Raw genomic sequence first — 17,683 nt, 5'->3', positions numbered from 1 at the left:
AGTTAATCCTTATCTTTATTCTCTTCCCAGACAACACAAAATCCTTAAAACACTTTACCATTTAATATTTTAGTAATCTTTTTTTAAACTCAATAAATTAGACAATATTATCATTCTTTATAGTAAAAATTATTTAAAATTACCCAGATGTTTGATAAGAACTTTGTTTATCCTTCTAGTTGGGATCACATTCTTCTGCCAAAATTACATCCTTTAGAATTTCTTTTGATGAGCACCTGTTGGTGTTCAACTTTCTCAGTTTTTATTTGAAAATGTCTGTATGTCACATGTGCTCTTGAAAGATAGTTTCATTGAGTATAGATTTCTAGGTTGACAGTTATTTTCCCTCAGGTCATTGCAGATCTTATTCCACTATCTTCTGACATCTCTTGTTCTTGAGAAGTCTGCTGTCCATCTTTGTTCTTACATAGGTGATCTGTCTTTTCTCTCAGGCTGCTTTAAGAGCTTCTATTTATTCTGCTTAGTATATGTTAGGCTTCCTGGTTCAGAATTTGTATTCTTCAATGAGTTTGGAAAATTCTCAGCCATTGTCTTTTTTTTTTTTTGAGGTAAGACTGGCCCTGAGCTAACATCTGTGCCTGTCTTCCTCTACTTTATATGTGGGATACCTGCTACAGTGCAGCTTGACAAGCAGTGTGTAGGTCTGCACCTGAGATCTGAACTGGCGAACCCAGGGTCACCAAAGCAGAGTGAGCAAACTTAACTGCTGCACCACTGGGCCGGCCCCTCAGCCATTATTTCTTCAAATACAGTTTCTTCCCCATTTTCTCATTCCCTTCTGGAACTCTAATTAGATGTATGCTAGGTTTTTTCACTCTGTCCTCCTTGTTTTTTAACCTCTTTCATATTTTCTATCTCTTAGTCCACCAAGAGAGACTCTTTAAAGAGATTCATTAGGGGCTGGCCCAGTGGCACAGTGGTTAAGTTCACGTGTTCTGCTTCGGCCGCCCAGGGTTCACAGGTTTGGATCCCAGGTGCAGATCTACACACCGCTTGCAAAGCCATGCTGTGGCAGGCATCCCACATATGAAATAGAGAAAGATGGGCACAGACGTTAGCTCAGGGCCAGTCTTCCTCAGCAAAAAGAGGAGGATTGGCAGCAGGTGTTAGCTCAGGGCTAATCTTCCTCAAAAATAAATAAATAAAAATAAATAGATTCATTAAATCTCTTTATGTTTAATTTTTAAAATTTTTCCATTTTTTTTTTTTTTTTTTTACTTACAAGTATTATTTTTCACTATTAGAAGCCCCATTTATGGTCTTTTGTTCAGCAGATGTTATTTTCAAACTGCTTCGTCATGTCTTAAACATATTTAAGAGTTAGATTTTGTGTCTCAAAATTTCAATATTTGAAGTCTTTACATTCTGATTTTGCTGTCGTGTTTTTCAGTTCTTGCTAATGGTACCTTGTTTGCTTTGTTTTTCTTGACTGTGAGGTCATATTCCTTGTACTATTATGTGGGGAGTTCTTTTAACTTACATTCCTACAGAAAGGGACTGCATTTACTTCTCTACCAGTTCCCCAGGAGTACACCAGCCTGAAACCACTTTAAATTAACTTCCTCACTGTGTGGCACACAGATATCATTAATTTGGACCACAAACTTGTGTGAGGACCAGCTTGTAGTCAGAAGTTCTTTGAAGAAATTCCCTGCCCTGCCTCTGCAGCCAGTGTTGAGGGGGGCAAGTTTCCTTCTTGACATGTTAGTGGTAGATTTGTTTCTTGTTGCTCATTCGCCCTCCCACTGGAGCTGGGGTCCCAGCTGTTCGCAAGGGCTCTAGTTATGCTCCCTACCTTCAGTAGGCCCTACTCATTCTGTTCTGTTCATGCACTCAGTGTAGCCTTCAGGACTGAAGCAGAAACTTCCAGCTTTGTCCTTGGCCTCCTCAGTCCTGCTTTTACTCCGTTTTTACCTGCTGAGTATTCTTTCCTTCTTTCTTCCTTTCTTTCTTTATTATTTTGCCAATACAATGCATTTAGACAAAAGATATGTCTAAAAAGATAGGGCATTTTGGTTGTTTTCATCAGGGGGGCCATTCATTCTTCCTGAAACAGAAGCAGCTCATGTATTCTCTTCTGTATGTCAGTGCTGATCATTGTGTCTGCTTCTGGTGTGCTGCTAAGCCACAGTTAGTTCAGGGACAGATGTTGATAAGTAGACTTAATTCCAGATGATAGCAGGCTGTATTTGTGTGTTTGGCTTATCAGTATATCTGGTGGTTTTAATTTTTGTTTTATGAATCTGATGGCACTAAATTTTCTTTATTCCATCTGCCCCATCACTGCTACTAGTGGACCCAATGAAATTGATGGTATAAATGTAGGAAACAATTTTGATTAATAAAATAATCCACCATTACTAATCCCTGCCAGCAGTTTACTTTAACAATTGACTTACCTTCTTTTCCAGCTTGATCACACGGATGCTACAGAGAGATCCCAAGAGAAGGGCCTCTTTAGAAGAGATTGAAAACCATCCTTGGCTTCAGGGAGTGGACCCTTCACCAGCCACAAAGTATAACATCCCCCTTGTGTCGTACAAAAACCTCTCGGAAGAGGAGCACAACAGCATCATTCAGCGCATGGTGCTTGGAGACATAGCGGATCGAGACGCCATCGTAGAGTATGTCAGCCTCATCAGTACAGGGGCCATGGGTTTAGGATTCTTGGAATGGGCTTTCTTCTTAATTTGTCAGGGCCTGTGGATGCTTTGTAATGGATAGAGTTCCCGATTGGCAGGGGTTCTGTCATTTGTCTGTAGAGTTCTTGGCCCAGTGCCTGGCTCCTAGGTTTTGTTGGTTTTTTGTTTTCATTTTTGTACTAGTGAACAAGTAAACCATTGCTGTGTGGTGTCAGTCAGTCCTGTGGCCTTTCTCCCTCCTTACAGGGGTGCGTTGGAATAGCCTGTTTTGTATCCCAGTACATGCCTTGTCCATAGCTGTGTCCTCTTCATTCCTCTGTCTCCCTCTGGTTCCCACAGGGAGCAGGGAGAATGGGGCAGTACCACAAGTCCTCTGAATCAAGGGTTGGCATGTGGCCAGTCACATTTTTGTAAGTCAAGTTTTAGTGGACCGCAGCCATGCCCACGTGTTCACATATTGTCCATGGCTGCATTAGGCTATAGTATCAGAGGAGTTGTGAGAGAGACCACATGGCCCACAAAGCCTCAAATATCTACTCTCTGGTCCTTTAGAGCCCTTCCTGCAGCAACCTGGAACCCACAAGATACACAAGTTGTTAATCAAGTCCTTTTAAACCAAAGCCAGCTTTTAATAACCTAAGAAGTTTGGAATCGCAGATAAAACAAAGATGAAATTGCTTTAACAATGATTCATTTCTGTAAGAGGTCCTGTCTGTAAAAATATGAAGCATTTCCACAAATGAAAAGTCTGAAGTTATTTAACCTGTTGAGTGAAACAGCTGGGCGTGATGGAGGGAGGATGTACTCTGGTGGGCAGAAAAGGGCTTCCCAGCTGGGGCCACTCTGCACGCTGAGTGGTCTGACCCAGTTGCCCGACCTTGGGGAAGGGGTGGCTGCAGGCTGGACTTAGAGACTTCTGCAGCAGGTCAGGCTGTCACATGTGACACCCTGAGGGTTGGACCAGAAGGGCAGTGTCCTAAGAAAGGACATATATCTTGAGGGTGTTTTTAGTACACTGGGAAAAAAGATTTACAAAAATAAATCCAGGTTTATAATTTTAGGTTAAGTACAAATTGCTACAGGTTTCTAAGAGCATTATGAGTTTTCACAGATTGACCCACAGCTGCTTAAATGACCTAAACGAAGAGAGAAGAGCAGGACACTTGCTCTGCCTACCAAGACACTCACTTTAGCAATGCGTAGAAAATGATTTTTCGTTTTTGAGTGGAGAAAAGGCTATTTGTATCTCCCTGAATTGGCTTAATGTTCTTAGCTTAAATAAATAAATACAAGCAGCTGTGTCATTTAGAACTATTTTAATTCATGTCAGCTCAGTTATAAATACAAAAGGAGGGGCGGTTTAAGTGGTGCCGGTGGTTCCCTGTGCCCATCCGTCTGCGAGCACGTGCCCCGAGTGCAGCAGGGCTGGGAGGCCTGAGTTTGCTGTCCTCCCAGCTCATCTCAGGTCTTGCCTGCTGCTCACATGATGAGCAGCTCCTCGTTCTGAGGGTGCTTCCTGAGTTTAGAGACATGTTTGGTGGTCCCCTGAACACAAGCCAGTGGCTTTCTCCAGTACTCAGCTGGAGACACCACTCCAGGAAGTCTTTCTGACCCCTGCACTTCACCTTGGGTCTTACTTTGGAATCTCTGGCCTCAGCCCACCCTGCCCCTGTTAGCTGTGGCCCCACCGTACATTTTGTGAAAAGTGATGCCTCTATTGCTTCTTTCCAGCATGTTCCTTGTGTATTTTCACTAACCATAGAAAGTTCCTGAAAAGCATAATTACGTATGCCTTGTGGATCGTCTGCAGCACTCTCGTGCCATGTCCTGGGACAGGCCAGCTGCAGGGGAGCAGGCAGGGCTGTGCCCTGTGGGTGTCATGCCCCTAGCCCCTCTCCAGCACTGTGCCCAGCCAGGCTAAGTACTCAGCATTACTTTTGAAATGGATGAATGAATATGTAGATTTTATTCAAAGAAAGGCCAGTGACGTATTCTCAGTTACATTAGTAATTCATTAATGTCTAAAATCCCAGTAAAAATTGTAAAAATAAAAACTTTTTGTAATTTTTCTGATCGATACCAGTGTTTCAATGCACATTCATGGAACTCACTGCATACTTCTAATGGAAGCAAGTAAGCCAGCTTAATGAAAACAAACACTTTGACACAGATTAAATTTTGGATAATGTGTGCACTCTCGGAAGCTTCATTATCTTGTGCATCTAAAACTGACATTCAGCTCAGCCACTGTTAGCATTTTGGATTTTTCTTACTAATTGAACATTTTTATGCAGTTTTTTTAAATTTCAAGAGTGATCTAAATAACTACTTTTTTCCCCTTGTTTTTGTATGTTTCATAATTTTAAAGATTCCAGGTCATTGGATTTCATTTGCTTGTAGTTAAGAAAAAAATCAGTTCTGCTTGTAAAAAACAAACCTGCTAATGTGGCTTATATCCACTCTCCCTTCTTTTCCTCAGAGCCCTGGAAACCAACAGGTATAACCACATCACAGCCACGTACTTCTTGCTTGCTGAAAGGATCCTGAGGGAAAAGCAAGAGAAGGAAATACAAACCAGATCTGCAAGCCCTAGCAATATCAAGGCCCAGTTTAGGTGAGAAAAAAATCTTCACTGATTTTAGTAAGTTAACATTTTGAAATAGTGAATTTTTTTAATGCTTTCTTACTCTGTGGGGCGAGAGTATGAACAGTGATGACAGCCTCATTAGAGGCCACGCAGGGGCTCTCCGTGTGTGTGGGGTCTTGGTTCCTTTGTTACCAAAGACGCCTTCCTTGCCTGGGCTCAGCAGGGAGGGGCTGCGGCTGCTGGCCGAAAACACGTTTGGAGAAGCAGCCTCAAGCCGGAGTGTCTGTCAACTGTTTTCATTAAACTCTTCCAGATCTGACAGTATAAATGTGTTACTTTCTTTAATTTTTCATTCCAGGAACAAGGCTGAATTTTCCCTCAGTTATTTGAAATAATTTTTAAAAACATATAGGACATTTCTGTGCCACAATCTTATCTCAGGATTTCAGAGACTTGACAGATCGGCTAGTTGATTTATTAGCTGCTTGACCTTGGGAGGTCACTTAACCTCTCTTATGACTCAGCTTCCTGATCATTGAAATGGGAGTAGTAATACTCTTTACCTCCTGGAGTTGTGGTCAGGGATAACTGAATTCCTATGTGTAAATTTCTTTGACCTGGGCTCCTGAGTTTGCTGTCATTGTGAATATCGTACCACCATTCGGTCTTTGGTAAATAGTGAGTGTGCTTGCCCCTCCTCTTTTTTCCCCTCCCCTCCCCACCCCTTCCTGCACGTTCCCTCTCCCTCCCCACCCTCTAACTTCTCCACTTTTCTTTGTCTTCTGCTGTATTACCTTTCCATTTAAAATCAAAGCATGGGAAGGGTTACTTTTTTCTGTCGTCATTATGAAATTTATTTAGAATTTATCTTTGTTCAGATAAAGTAATCCATGGAATTGTAGTGATTCAAAAACAGAAGGATGCTCCTGATTCTGAATAATTCTCTGCTTGTACATCCAACTATATATGAATATATGTGTGTAAATATGTAATAATAATAATATTATTATTTAAAAGTGTAAGAAAACCATCCAATTTTAAATCACTAGCAGTCAGCCTGCCATGTGTAGTTTGTTGCTTTGGGTGGAGCGACAGAGAAGAGAGAAGAAAACATTCCCCGGTGACCACAGACTAAAGATGTAGAAATCTAGTTTAACTGGAAAATGAATTCAGTCACTTCATTTATACCCTGGATGTCCTCTTCTCTAATGAAAACCAGGCACTGTGTCTGGTGTCTACTTGGAAGAGGACTGGGCCCTGGGCAGCGAGGGGACTCCTAAGCATGAGACAGACCGGGAGAGTGACACTGAGGTTCAGGTCAGCCTGGGCCTGACCCCAGCCCCTGCACGGGACAGAGCAGCTCCGGGCAGAGTCCCTGCGCGCCACCTCAGCCTTTTGGAGAAGCGAATAGTTGGATTCGAACTGCTTTCTGTTCAGTGAAACAGATTAGAACTCAATCCACAGTTGATCAAATATGTAACTGAGTTAAATTGGTTTTACTTTGTTATGATTATTACAGAGCCAACAGTGGCTATAAGGAAGTAACACAGCCTTCCGCACAGTTTTCTTTTAACCCTCCCTGGGATTCTGGAGTGGAGATGCTGTGAGGGCCCCTCCTCCTCTTGGGGCCCAGGGTCCACGGGCAGGTTGTGGGTGTCTGCTTAGTTGCCTTCTCTGTATTTTCACTCTGCCTTTGTTGTCAAAACCATGGACCTAACTTGTTTTTGACCTAACCTAACCATGGCCCTAACTTGGTGGGTAGGCCTTGGGGCCAGATGACCTGGGATGTAGAAACCTCGACTGAGTCAGAAGACCGGTGTTTAAGCTGGCATATAGGGAGTTGGGGGTGGGGAGGTAGAGGCAGGCCATCAAGCCAGGCAGAGCCAGCTGGAGAGAGTGGCTGCATTCTTTGGGCCCTGCTGGTGTGGGGTGGAAACATGGTGTGGTCTGTTAGAACAGGCCTTGTGAAGTCCTCAAGGGAGCTGACCTCAGCACAGGAGGGACTCCGTGCCTGCTGCTCTCAGAAACTGGGAAGTGGGGAGAACCACTGAGGCCTGACTGCAAAGGTCCCATCTGTTCAGCAGGCAGTCATTCAGAGGTTGCAGAGTGAAGCCACGCCCTGTGGAACCCAACCTAGATGTCACTGTCTTTAAGCCTGTGTGACCTTGGGCAGGTCACTTACCCTCTCTGTGTTTTCATTTCTTCATCTGTAAAGGGGGGATGATAATAGCACCTACCTGGTAGAAGTGTGGTGGGATTACATGAATTAATCTCTGCCAGGCTGTCACAGCAGTGTTGGCTCTAGTGAGCACTCATCAGTGTGAACTGTGCTGTCAGTGTGACTCCTGTACAGTTCTTGTTAGCTTGCTTGCTTCTCTTCAGATAAGCCGTGATTTTCTCCCAGTGTTGTGGCTATAACGTTTACTTATTTAGTTGAGCACAGCACTGGGCTCAGATATGGTCTCAGTAAACGTGAGCTGTTTAACAATTCGATTGACTTGCATAAATAATAAGAGCCATTAGTTCAGAAGTGGCTGAGCGAGGGGCCACTACAGCTGCAGCGTTTACCTGGCTTGTTTGTAGGGGTGGGTTCTGAGAGTGGTTTCAGTTTTCTTTGCAGTTGGGCTGGGAGCGGGGAGAGAGGACCCTCCGTCACATCTGGGCCCCTCACCCTCCAATGGCTCGGCTGCCGCCTGCTGGGTCAGACCCGCTGTCAGCACCCTGCCTCCCACCATGGGGCTTCCCCAACGATTGCGGGGTGAGGTTTTGAGTGGCTGCTCTTTCAAGAACAGGCTGAAAGGAAGCTTGTGTGCAGGGCTCCAGGGCCGCAACGCTCACCAGGAGTCTGCCTGCTTGTGTTGGTGGAGGAGGGATGGCTTGTCCAGAGACACTGCCTGCCCTCAGACACACTGAACACTCAGCTTTCATAAACTACCAAGCAGTGACCCGCAGACGGACCCACCCCCTCCCTGAGGGAGAGGATAGAGCTCTGAGTTGAGGAAAGGATGTTTGTTATAAATTCCTGTGAGGTTTGTTTGTGTATGTGAGAGGAAGATTGGCCCTGAGCTCACATCTGTGCCAGTCTTCCTCTATTTTATGTGGGATGCCGCCACAGCGTGGCTTGATGAGCAGTGCTAGGTCCATGCACGGGATCCAAACCCACAAACCCTGGGCCGCAGAAGCAGACTGCGTGAACTAAACCACGACGCCACTGGGCTGGCCCCCCTCTGAATTTTTTAAAGCTCTAGTTTTAGTTGGGTTTTATTTCTAGGATAACATAATTGGTGTTAAATGAAAATGTCATAGTGTGGAAGTGGCTGTTTTAAATGTCTCTGGCATCTGCTATTCCCCTGGGCAGAGAAGACAGCTGAGAATTCCTAGGTGTTTATTCAAAATAGGCTAGAGACCTCATTTTCAAGTCTTTTTCTTTGGCTGCCAAGCAATGTTCTTGTTACTTGGGTGACTCCAGATTCGGGAATAAAATCAAAGTTTAAGTATTAGTGGATTTTGCTATCCAGTACTCTTGTGTAGGCATTAAAAAATATGCTTATTTATATTTGGCTTAGTTAGTGCATTTTTTAATTGGTGAAGAAGAGGTTTATGTATGCCAGTATACAGTGACTTTTCTCTCCAGTATTCTCATATTTATTAACCCATTAAACTATTTCCATTTATTTTTGTAAACACCAAACTTCTACTCCATCCTGTAATATCCGGAGGACTGGAAGTTTCAGGTGAATTTTATTAGCAATAATATACCTTCAGAGGTTGTGCTTTAAGGCCCAAAGGAACAAAACGTGTGGTACTCGCATCTTGCCCTGGTGGCGACACCCAGTTGTGGTATACAGCTTCCTTGTGGCAAAGGTGGGGGAGTGCTCCCCCATGCTGACAGCTGTGACCAAGTTTCTGTTTGGCCAGTGAGCCACAGACTGAACCATGTTTCAAAGCCACATTTGCCCTTCTGGTGTCCTTGCTGATGTTTACAGGATGTTGAATGGTTTTGCAAGGCTGCTGTTTCTTTTTTTTTAACTGTGGATTTTGTCCCAGTAAGTATATATAGTGTACTTTAGCAAAGTCTGCATGTTATTACATGGCTTTTCTTTTTCCAATCTGTTACATAGGCAGTCATGGCCAACCAAAATTGATGTACCCCAGGACCTTGAGGATGACCTCACGGCCACTCCTTTGTCCCATGCAACTGTCCCTCAGTCTCCTGCTCGGGCTGCCGACAGTGTCCTCAATGGCCACAGGAGCAAAGGCCTGTGTGACTCAGCGAAGAAAGAGGACCTCCCTGAGTTGGCTGGACCAGCACTGTCCACGGTGCCCCCTGCAAGCTTGAAACCCACGGCGAGTGGGCGGAAGTGTCTTTTCCGGGTGGAAGAAGATGAAGAGGAAGATGAGGAGGACAAGAAACCCATGTCCCTGTCAACGCAAGTGGTTTTGCGCCGGAAGCCGTCTGTGACCAACCGCCTGACGTCGAGGAAGAGTGCTCCTGTCCTCAACCAGATCTTTGAGGAAGGGGAATCCGACGACGAGTTCGACATGGATGAGAACCTGCCTCCCAAGCTGAGCAGGTTAAAGATGAACATTGCTTCCCCGGGGACGGTTCACAAACGCTACCACCGGAGGAAAAGTCAGGGCCGCGGCTCCAGCTGCAGCAGCTCGGAGACCAGCGATGATGACTCTGAGAGCCGCCGGCGGCTTGATAAAGATAGCGGGTTCACCTACTCCTGGCACCGCCGGGATAGCAGCGAGGGGCCCCCCGGCAGCGAGGGCGACGGCGGCGGCCAGAGCAAGCCGAGCAATGGCAGTGGCGGCGCGGACAAGGCCAGCCCCAGCGAGAGCAGCGCGGGCGGCGGCAGCCCCGCGGGGGGCTCGGGCGGCAACCCCGGCGGCACGTCGGGCAGCACGCGCCGCTGCGCCGGCCCCGGGCCCGGGAGCGCCGTGCAGCTGGCCTCGCGCAGCGCCGGCGAGCTCGTGGAGAGCCTCAAGCTCATGGGCCTCTGCCTCGGCTCCCAGCTGCACGGCGGCGCCAAGTACATTGTGGGCGCGCAGAACGGCCTGTCGTTCTCCAGCGTGAAAGTGCAGGAGAAATCCACATGGAAGATGTGCATCACCTCCACGGGGAACGCGGGGCCGGGCCCTGCGGCCGGCAGCCTCAAGTTCTTCTCCGACCACGTGGCGGACACCACCGCCGAGCTAGAACGGATAAGGAGCAAGAACCTGAAAAATAACGTGCTCCAGCTACCTCTGTGCGAAAAGACCATCTCTGTGAACATCCAGCGGAACCCTAAGGAGGGGCTGCTCTGCGCCTCCAGCCAGGCCAGCTGCTGCCACGTCATCTGACGCCACCTCCCTGCGCTGTCCCTTCTCGGTTTCCTATTTCAAAGCGGGCAATTATTTATTACTTTCTCATTTGTTCACCTGACGATGTGACAATGCATGGTCTTTGTGCATGCTGCTAGACACTACTTTTCTTTTCCAGCCGAAAAGTCGATTGTGTAATTTTTACATTTATAATTTTAACGTGGATGATCAGGATTAAATTAAAATGTATATTTGGAACCTAATATAAATGCAGCACTTAGAAATTTGATGTTCTGCACTTAACCTAGAGAGAGAAAAAATGCTTTCGTTTCCTTGTAAGAAGCTAAATTCCCGCCCTGACCTTCGGTGACGGAATGCCCTCGCCTGGGCTGCCGGCCGCCCGGGGCCGAGCCCGGAGCCAGAGTGGCTGGCGGGCCGCGCTGAGCGCCCTGACGCGGAGAGGTCAGCGGACCACACCCGTTTGTCTTAAGCTATAGTGTGAAAAGGAGTTTGGCCTCTTAAAATTTAACTGAAAAAGATTTTCTTGTTTTGTAATAGGTGAGATAAAGTACTTAGATTTATGAGGCAGCTTCCCCTGTAGTGGTAAATTACAAGCAGACAATCCTGTTTTGTAATGTGATGAAGTGAACTGATGATGTCTTAACTCTTCTCATAGAGTGTCTGTCTAACAGAACAAAAAGATGCCGGGTGTGGATTCCTTCCTGTGGGCCACACCCCGGGGTTTCCTTTAAAACCATGTAGATAGAAGAAACTGTAGGGCCTAATACGGAAACAGGTGCACACGGAGGTTGGCAAAGTCAAAATCCCATAAATTAAAAAAAATAGAATTGATTTTTAGGAGTTTGGTAATTACGTTGTCTTTTTTGTTATTTCCATTCTTTTACATTCTTCAACTCAGCTATGAAAATTGGCTGATCAAAAATTACACCTAAAGGGGTAAAATTTACACATACAGCAAACAAAAATGCACAAAGCCTGCTTTGTTGTTGGTTTTTTTTTTGCTGGACATGATTTTTCCCTTTGCCTTCCTGCCAAAAAAATAGAGAACTCTTGCTTTAAACTATTCCTGTACAAAGACTACTTTTGACCAGATAATCATCTTTCGTGGCATCTTATCTTGTAGGACATAGTATATTGCAAATTGCTAATTTTGGAAGGGGCTGGATGCTACTTTCTCATGCTGTGCCTGGGGGGGGTCTTAAAAGCAATGCTTAGTGACGTTGGTGATAGGATGTGGCTCAGCCCTGGGGCCGTCCCATGCTCAGCAGCCTCCCGTCATGTGATGGTCACCTAGTCTGTAGAGTGGGCAGAGAACCAAAGGATGGCATTCCATTGGTCACGGTTCTCCAAGTACACACTGTCTCTGCCACATTAGGATTCATATATTTTACTCGGAACTCTGAATTTCACAGTATACTTACTAAACTAAGTAAAGATGAAACTTAAAATACTTTCCTTTCTGGATCTAGGCTAGATATGTTTTAAGCTACAGCTCTAGTTTATTGTGATATTTATAATTGAAAGCTACAAGAATAGATGTGTGGGTGAAGCCATAGAACATATTTGCTTGAAATTCTTGAGCAGGGATCTTATAAAGGGCCAGAAATAAGATGTGTGGTTCACATAGATAGTGAGCGGAACATCTGTATTAAACGTAGGAGAGAAGTTGATAAAGGGCATTGGCAATAAACTCTTTGTTGCAGCTGTTTTCCAAGTAATGTACATACTTTTTCCTGTGATTATGTATAGCCTTAGAATGGCACCTTTTAACTAACCCATATGTGTTTGGTTTCCAATGGTTTTTTATATTCAGATGTATATATGGTGCTCACTTTAGGATCAGCAGTGTTGACCATTTATGCTGCATAGCTGTATTATAGCCTTATTAGTTGTGTGTGGTTGGTTGACCCCCTGGGTAAACAAATGTTAGTCTGAGTGGCGTCTTACGTATTTGTTCCTAAGTGAATGATTGTGCATGTGTTGTATGTCATAGTATGTCATCACATAAAAGGGAGGGAGCGAATAACCATTACTTTAAGATAATATTGGACCAAACTACTTACTTGCTCTAAACAGTTTCTTGTACCCCTTAACCTGTCTTCAGAAGTTGCATAGAGTTACAGTAGTGTGTAAACTAAATATTGTAGAAAAACAATTAGTCTTGTATTTTTATGTGTGTGTGTATATATATATATGTCTGTATATATATATATATAAAAATATAAAGTTATGTACTTCTGGCAATTCTATCTGTATTTAAAGATGTGACAATCTTAACACCGATTTTCAGAATAGCCGTGAGACTAAATCAAATTAAAGATATCCCTACTGCGTAAGAATTGATGTCTGTTAAGAGGGTACAGAATTATCAGCTGATTTGGTCAGTTGCTTCCACTGCTGGTTGATTTTCCTCATTGTATAAACATTGACAGATATGTGACAAATGGGAAAAAAAAATCCAAATAATAAAGTGGCATATTGGTGTTCAGCAATATAAACTGCGTCTCAGGTTCTGTTTTTTCTCATGAATGCAGCTTTGTATAGTCTCAGCCTGGCCTAGATCCAACTTTCCACATGCTGTGCACCTGCACAGCCAGATGTGACTGAAAAAATACAGTCGTGACAATTCTTGCTTTAAATTCATGACCACAAGTTTCAGGTGGGCCCCAGGACTACCCATTAATTACGCTGTATTTCCCCAATTCCTCTGCCTTCCTCACACGGCTGGTCACCATACTCCCTAATAACGGAATAAACAGAAGCAATTAGAACTGCCACAAGCTCTCACTTCTGCCTTCCTACCTTGGTGTGTATCCACACACCCCGCCCTGCCCTTCCTCCTGGTAGTGTGAGTCCAAGGTCAGTTCCTTCACTTACATCCTGAGACTTTATAGGTGTGAGGACTTTATTCCTCATTCTCTTCTTTTGCATCATCAATCTTTGCTTTCCTACTAGATCATTCCTAACAGCAAACAAAACAAACATGATTTTATTCCCCTGTCTAAAAAAAATGTTTTTGTTGCCCTCTCTAGCTGTTGCCACATTTCTCTCTATTCCTCTTCTCCACTCTCTCTTGAACCCTTCCAGTCAGGCTCTTGCTCTTATCACCCCACACAACTGCTTTGCTCAGTGTCAGCGATGACCTCCATGTGCTTAATCCATTGGTCAATTTTTAAAAACAGCTTTGAGGTGTAAGCCACATACCACACAATTCACCAATTTAAAATGTACAATTCAATGGTTTTTAGTATATTCTCAGAGTTGTGCAACCATTACCATAAACCCAAAGAGAAATTTTGTACCCATTTGCACATTCTGTCTTTCCCCTCAACTCAGCCCAGACAACCCCTAATCCAGGGGTCAGTTTGAACGCCGTGTTAGCATTTGGTGAGTTGATCACTCTTCCTTACAAACTTCCCATAGTTCAGGATCCCACTTCTACCTTGCTGCTCTTTAGTTCACTAGCTCCTCATTCTAGCCTCTAAAATTGGAATACCCTAAGAGACAATTCTGGATCCCTTCTCTATTTGCACTTAGTCTCTTCATGCTCTCATTCAGTCTAACATCTCTGTGCTGATAGAACCCCAAAATATATTTTGCCCACATCCCTTCTAGTAACACCAGATTCCAACTACCTATTTGACTTATCTACTTGGATGTGTGTAAAAAGCACCTAAATTTTTGCAAGTCCACAACTAATCTTCCCCCTTATATCCTTACCCTCCTAATGCTCCCATCTCATAAACGGCAACTCTAAACCTTCATTAGTTTTGCACAAGTCAAAAATCTTGGTGTGATCCTTCAGTCTTTCATCCCAACATCCAGTCCAACAGCAGATACTCAGCATTCAAAAACTGACCCCTTCTCATTGCCTTCACTGCTAACAGTCTGGTCCATGACACCATTATTACTCATCTGGACAACTGTAAATGTCCCTTAGAGGTCTTGCTGCTTTTGCCCTTGTCTTTCTTTTGTCTTTTCATTCAACAGTGTGAGTGATCCTTTTACAAGCTCAATCAAGTCATGTTTTGAAAGACGTTTAATTTTCAAATATTTGGAGATTTTCCATCTAAGTTTCTGTTACTAATTTCTAGTTTAATTCTGTTTTGGTCAGAAATCATGCTTTGTATAACTTAAAGCTTTTTAAACTTATTGAAACTTGCTTTATGGCCCAGCTAATGGCCTATCTTGGTCAATGTTTTTGTGAGTGCTTGAAAAGTGCTATTGTTGGTAAAGTGTTCTATCAATTAGTTCAAGGTGGTTGATAATGTTATTCAAATCTTCTATATCCTTACTGATTTTCTGTCATCAATTATTGAGAGGAGGGTTGAAATCCAACTAAAATTGTGGGTTTGCTTATTTCTCCTTTTCTATCAATTTGACTTTATGAAGTTTGAAGCTCTATTGTTAGGTACACACACATTTAAGATTGTTAAATCCTTTTGATGAATTGAACCCTTTCATCATTACGAAATGTTCCTCTTTATCCCTGGTAAATTATTCTTTGTCCTGAAATAGGCTTTGTGTGGTAGTGATATAGCCCCTCTAGCTTTCTTTGACTTATGGGAGTATATCTTTTTGCCTTTAACCTATCTGTGTCTTTATACTTAAAGTAGGTTTTTGTTTGTTTGTTTTTTGTAGACAGCATATAGGTGGATCTTGCTTTTTTTATCCAATCTGCAAATCTTTGCCTTCTATTTGGAGTGTTTAGACCAAATACATTTAGTGTAATTATCAACATGGTTGAGTTTAAATCTGCCATCTTTCTAGTTGTTTTCTATTTGTTTCATTTGTTGTTTCTTTTTCCATCTTTTACTACCTTCTTTTGGTTTAACTCAGCACTTTTTATTGGCTGTGCCCCTTTTATTTTTTAGTGGTTGCTGTAGGGATCTGTATATATATATATATAGAATCACAGTCTACCTAAAAATATATATAAAATTTATATATATGTTTATAAATTATATAATATTACTTCATATAGAATGTAAGAAACAACTGTATACTTCCATTTTTCTCCTTTCTTTGTGCTCTTATCATTTTATTTTTATATATGCATATTATTTTTATTTTAAATAGCTTTTATTTTAAATGAAACATGAGGAAAAAAGTCTTTCATTTTACCTACATATTGTCATTTCCAGTACTCTTCATTTCTTTGTGCGGATGCACATTTTGGTATTTCTGCCTGTAGAACTTTAAAATTTTTTATAGTGCAGGTCTGCTGGTAATACAGTCTGCCACCTTTTGCTTGTTTGAAAAAATATTTTTATTTCATCCATGAAGGATATTTTCATTGGGTATAGAATTCTAAGTTGACGGTTTCAATGCTGGACACTGAATTTTACATTGTTTGGTGTTGGATTTTGTATTCACATACCAAGTGTTGGATTTCATTTTGGCATACAGTTACTTGGAATCAATTGGATCTTTTTGGGTCTTGCTTTTAAAGTCTGTTAGGACAGATCCAGAGCGGTCTGCAGGGCTAATGTGGCCCACCACTGAGGCAATGCCCTTCTAAGCACTCTACCAAAGTCTTTCCACTCTGGCTGGTGGGAACATGAACTGTTTCCAGCTTTGTGTAAGTTCCAAGCATTGTTCAACCTATTGCTTTCCAGGGGCTCTTTCTCCTGCCTCAGGTAGTTTTCTTACATACAGGCACTGATCAGAACTCAATCAAAGACTTTGCAGATTTCCAGAGCTTGCTCACTCTCCGTGCAGCTGGATACATGAGACTTTAGGCCTTTTTGCCCTTCTGCCCCCCACAGCTGTCCAGCAGGGACGGGGGTTCCGCAGACTTCTGGGATCTGGGGAGGGATAGATGCGAACGGAAGATGGGATTTAGCCCTTCTCAAGCTAATGGGACCCAAACACATTGTGACCGCTAAGGAGTCATTTGTATTTTTGAGGACCCCTGACTCCAGAACTGAGGACTTGGACATCGCATTCCAAGCAACATGTTACAGGTTGGGAAGTCAGGAAGCAAAAAAAACCTGAATCTTGGTCTCTGTGAGTTCATAATGCCCTTGGGGAAGAAATGGGGATTTAAATTAACAACAGAGGATGATCAGAGATGGTGACTTGTCCCAGGGCGCTGCTGTGAGGATCAGGAGAGTTCCAGGAGGGGTGAGTTAGGGGAGGGAGTACGAGTGCAGGGGAGAGAAAATTGAAGAGTTGAGCAGGGTTCGGATCATTGGCCCCTGTGTGAGCCAAGGAGATAGGAATGGACTTTGCTGAGAGAGAAGAATCCGTTTGCTTCTTGACTCCTTTATCCTTTCACAAGGACTCCAAGATTTCTGGATTGGAAGACGAAGCATTGGACGCCGGGGTGCATTGCTGAGCAGGACGCCAGTCTTCAGGTGAAGAAGAGACTGACTCACCATCCCACTGTGCATGGCCTGCAGTCACTTAGGACCCCGTGCCTAGAAGGGCCTTCCTCAGTTTAACTCTTTGCTCTTGGTTTGTCTTGAAATTCTTAATAACTTTTGAACAAGGGTGCTGCATTTTCATTTTGCACTGAGCCCTGCGGATTATGCCCCAGGCCGAGGGACTTCTTTGTAGATCTGAACTCTACAAGAATGGAGGAGGTGATCTCAACCCCAAGAATGGGAGACTTTGGTGAAAGCAGCAAAAGCCAGAGACAGAAGCCCAGGGGCCACCTCAAGTGTGAGGGCAGAGGAAGCAAGGAGTGGAGGCCGCAGAGTGGGAGACCGGCAGGTGAGCCAGAGAGCTTCTTACTAAGGCTGTGCGGTCGGTGGTCCAGCTCTGAGCCCCGGAGGCTGCTCTGAGGTCGAGGAGATGAGAGATGGAAGCAGGGCCTACAGAGGCCTCTGAGAAGTGTCAGGAGGGAGGTGGAAGCAGTAACAGCGAGGGTGAGGTGTTACTTTGCTAGCACCCCACAGAGAGGGCTGGGCAGGTGGGTGCACAGCCCCGTTTCACTGCAGGGCACTGAGGCTCGGAAAGGTAAAGGGCTGCCCAAGGGCAGACCACTGATCTCACCCCAGAGCCCACCCCTCAGCTTGCCCCTTGGATGGAGAGAGGTGAGATACTGGATGACACTGTCTCCATGTTGCCTTGGACCTTCCAGTACCAGAAGGCTGGGCAG

General features: G+C 44.0%; 1 protein-coding gene across 7 annotated transcripts in view; it reads left to right on the top strand.

Moving 5' to 3' along the window:
- SNRK (SNF related kinase) overlaps window positions 1–13,076 on the top strand; it is a 61,078-nt gene extending 48,002 nt beyond the window's left edge. For all 7 annotated transcript variants that reach the window (XM_046664584.1, XM_046664564.1, XM_046664594.1 and 4 more), the window contains 3 exons: window positions 2,433–2,645; window positions 5,143–5,277; window positions 9,372–13,076. In XM_046664584.1, the coding sequence (XP_046520540.1) occupies window positions 2,433–2,645; window positions 5,143–5,277; window positions 9,372–10,596 (1,573 nt within the window). In that variant the 3' untranslated portion in view covers window positions 10,597–13,076. The remainder of the gene's footprint in view (window positions 1–2,432; window positions 2,646–5,142; window positions 5,278–9,371) is intronic.
- Window positions 13,077–17,683: the final 4,607 nt, after the last annotated feature.

This window comes from Equus quagga, chromosome 1 (genome assembly GCF_021613505.1).
Source record: "Equus quagga isolate Etosha38 chromosome 1, UCLA_HA_Equagga_1.0, whole genome shotgun sequence".
Taxonomy (NCBI): Eukaryota; Metazoa; Chordata; class Mammalia; order Perissodactyla; family Equidae; genus Equus; species Equus quagga.
Note: the sequence above shows the minus strand (reverse complement) of the source record. Positions and strands in the feature narration are given on the sequence as shown.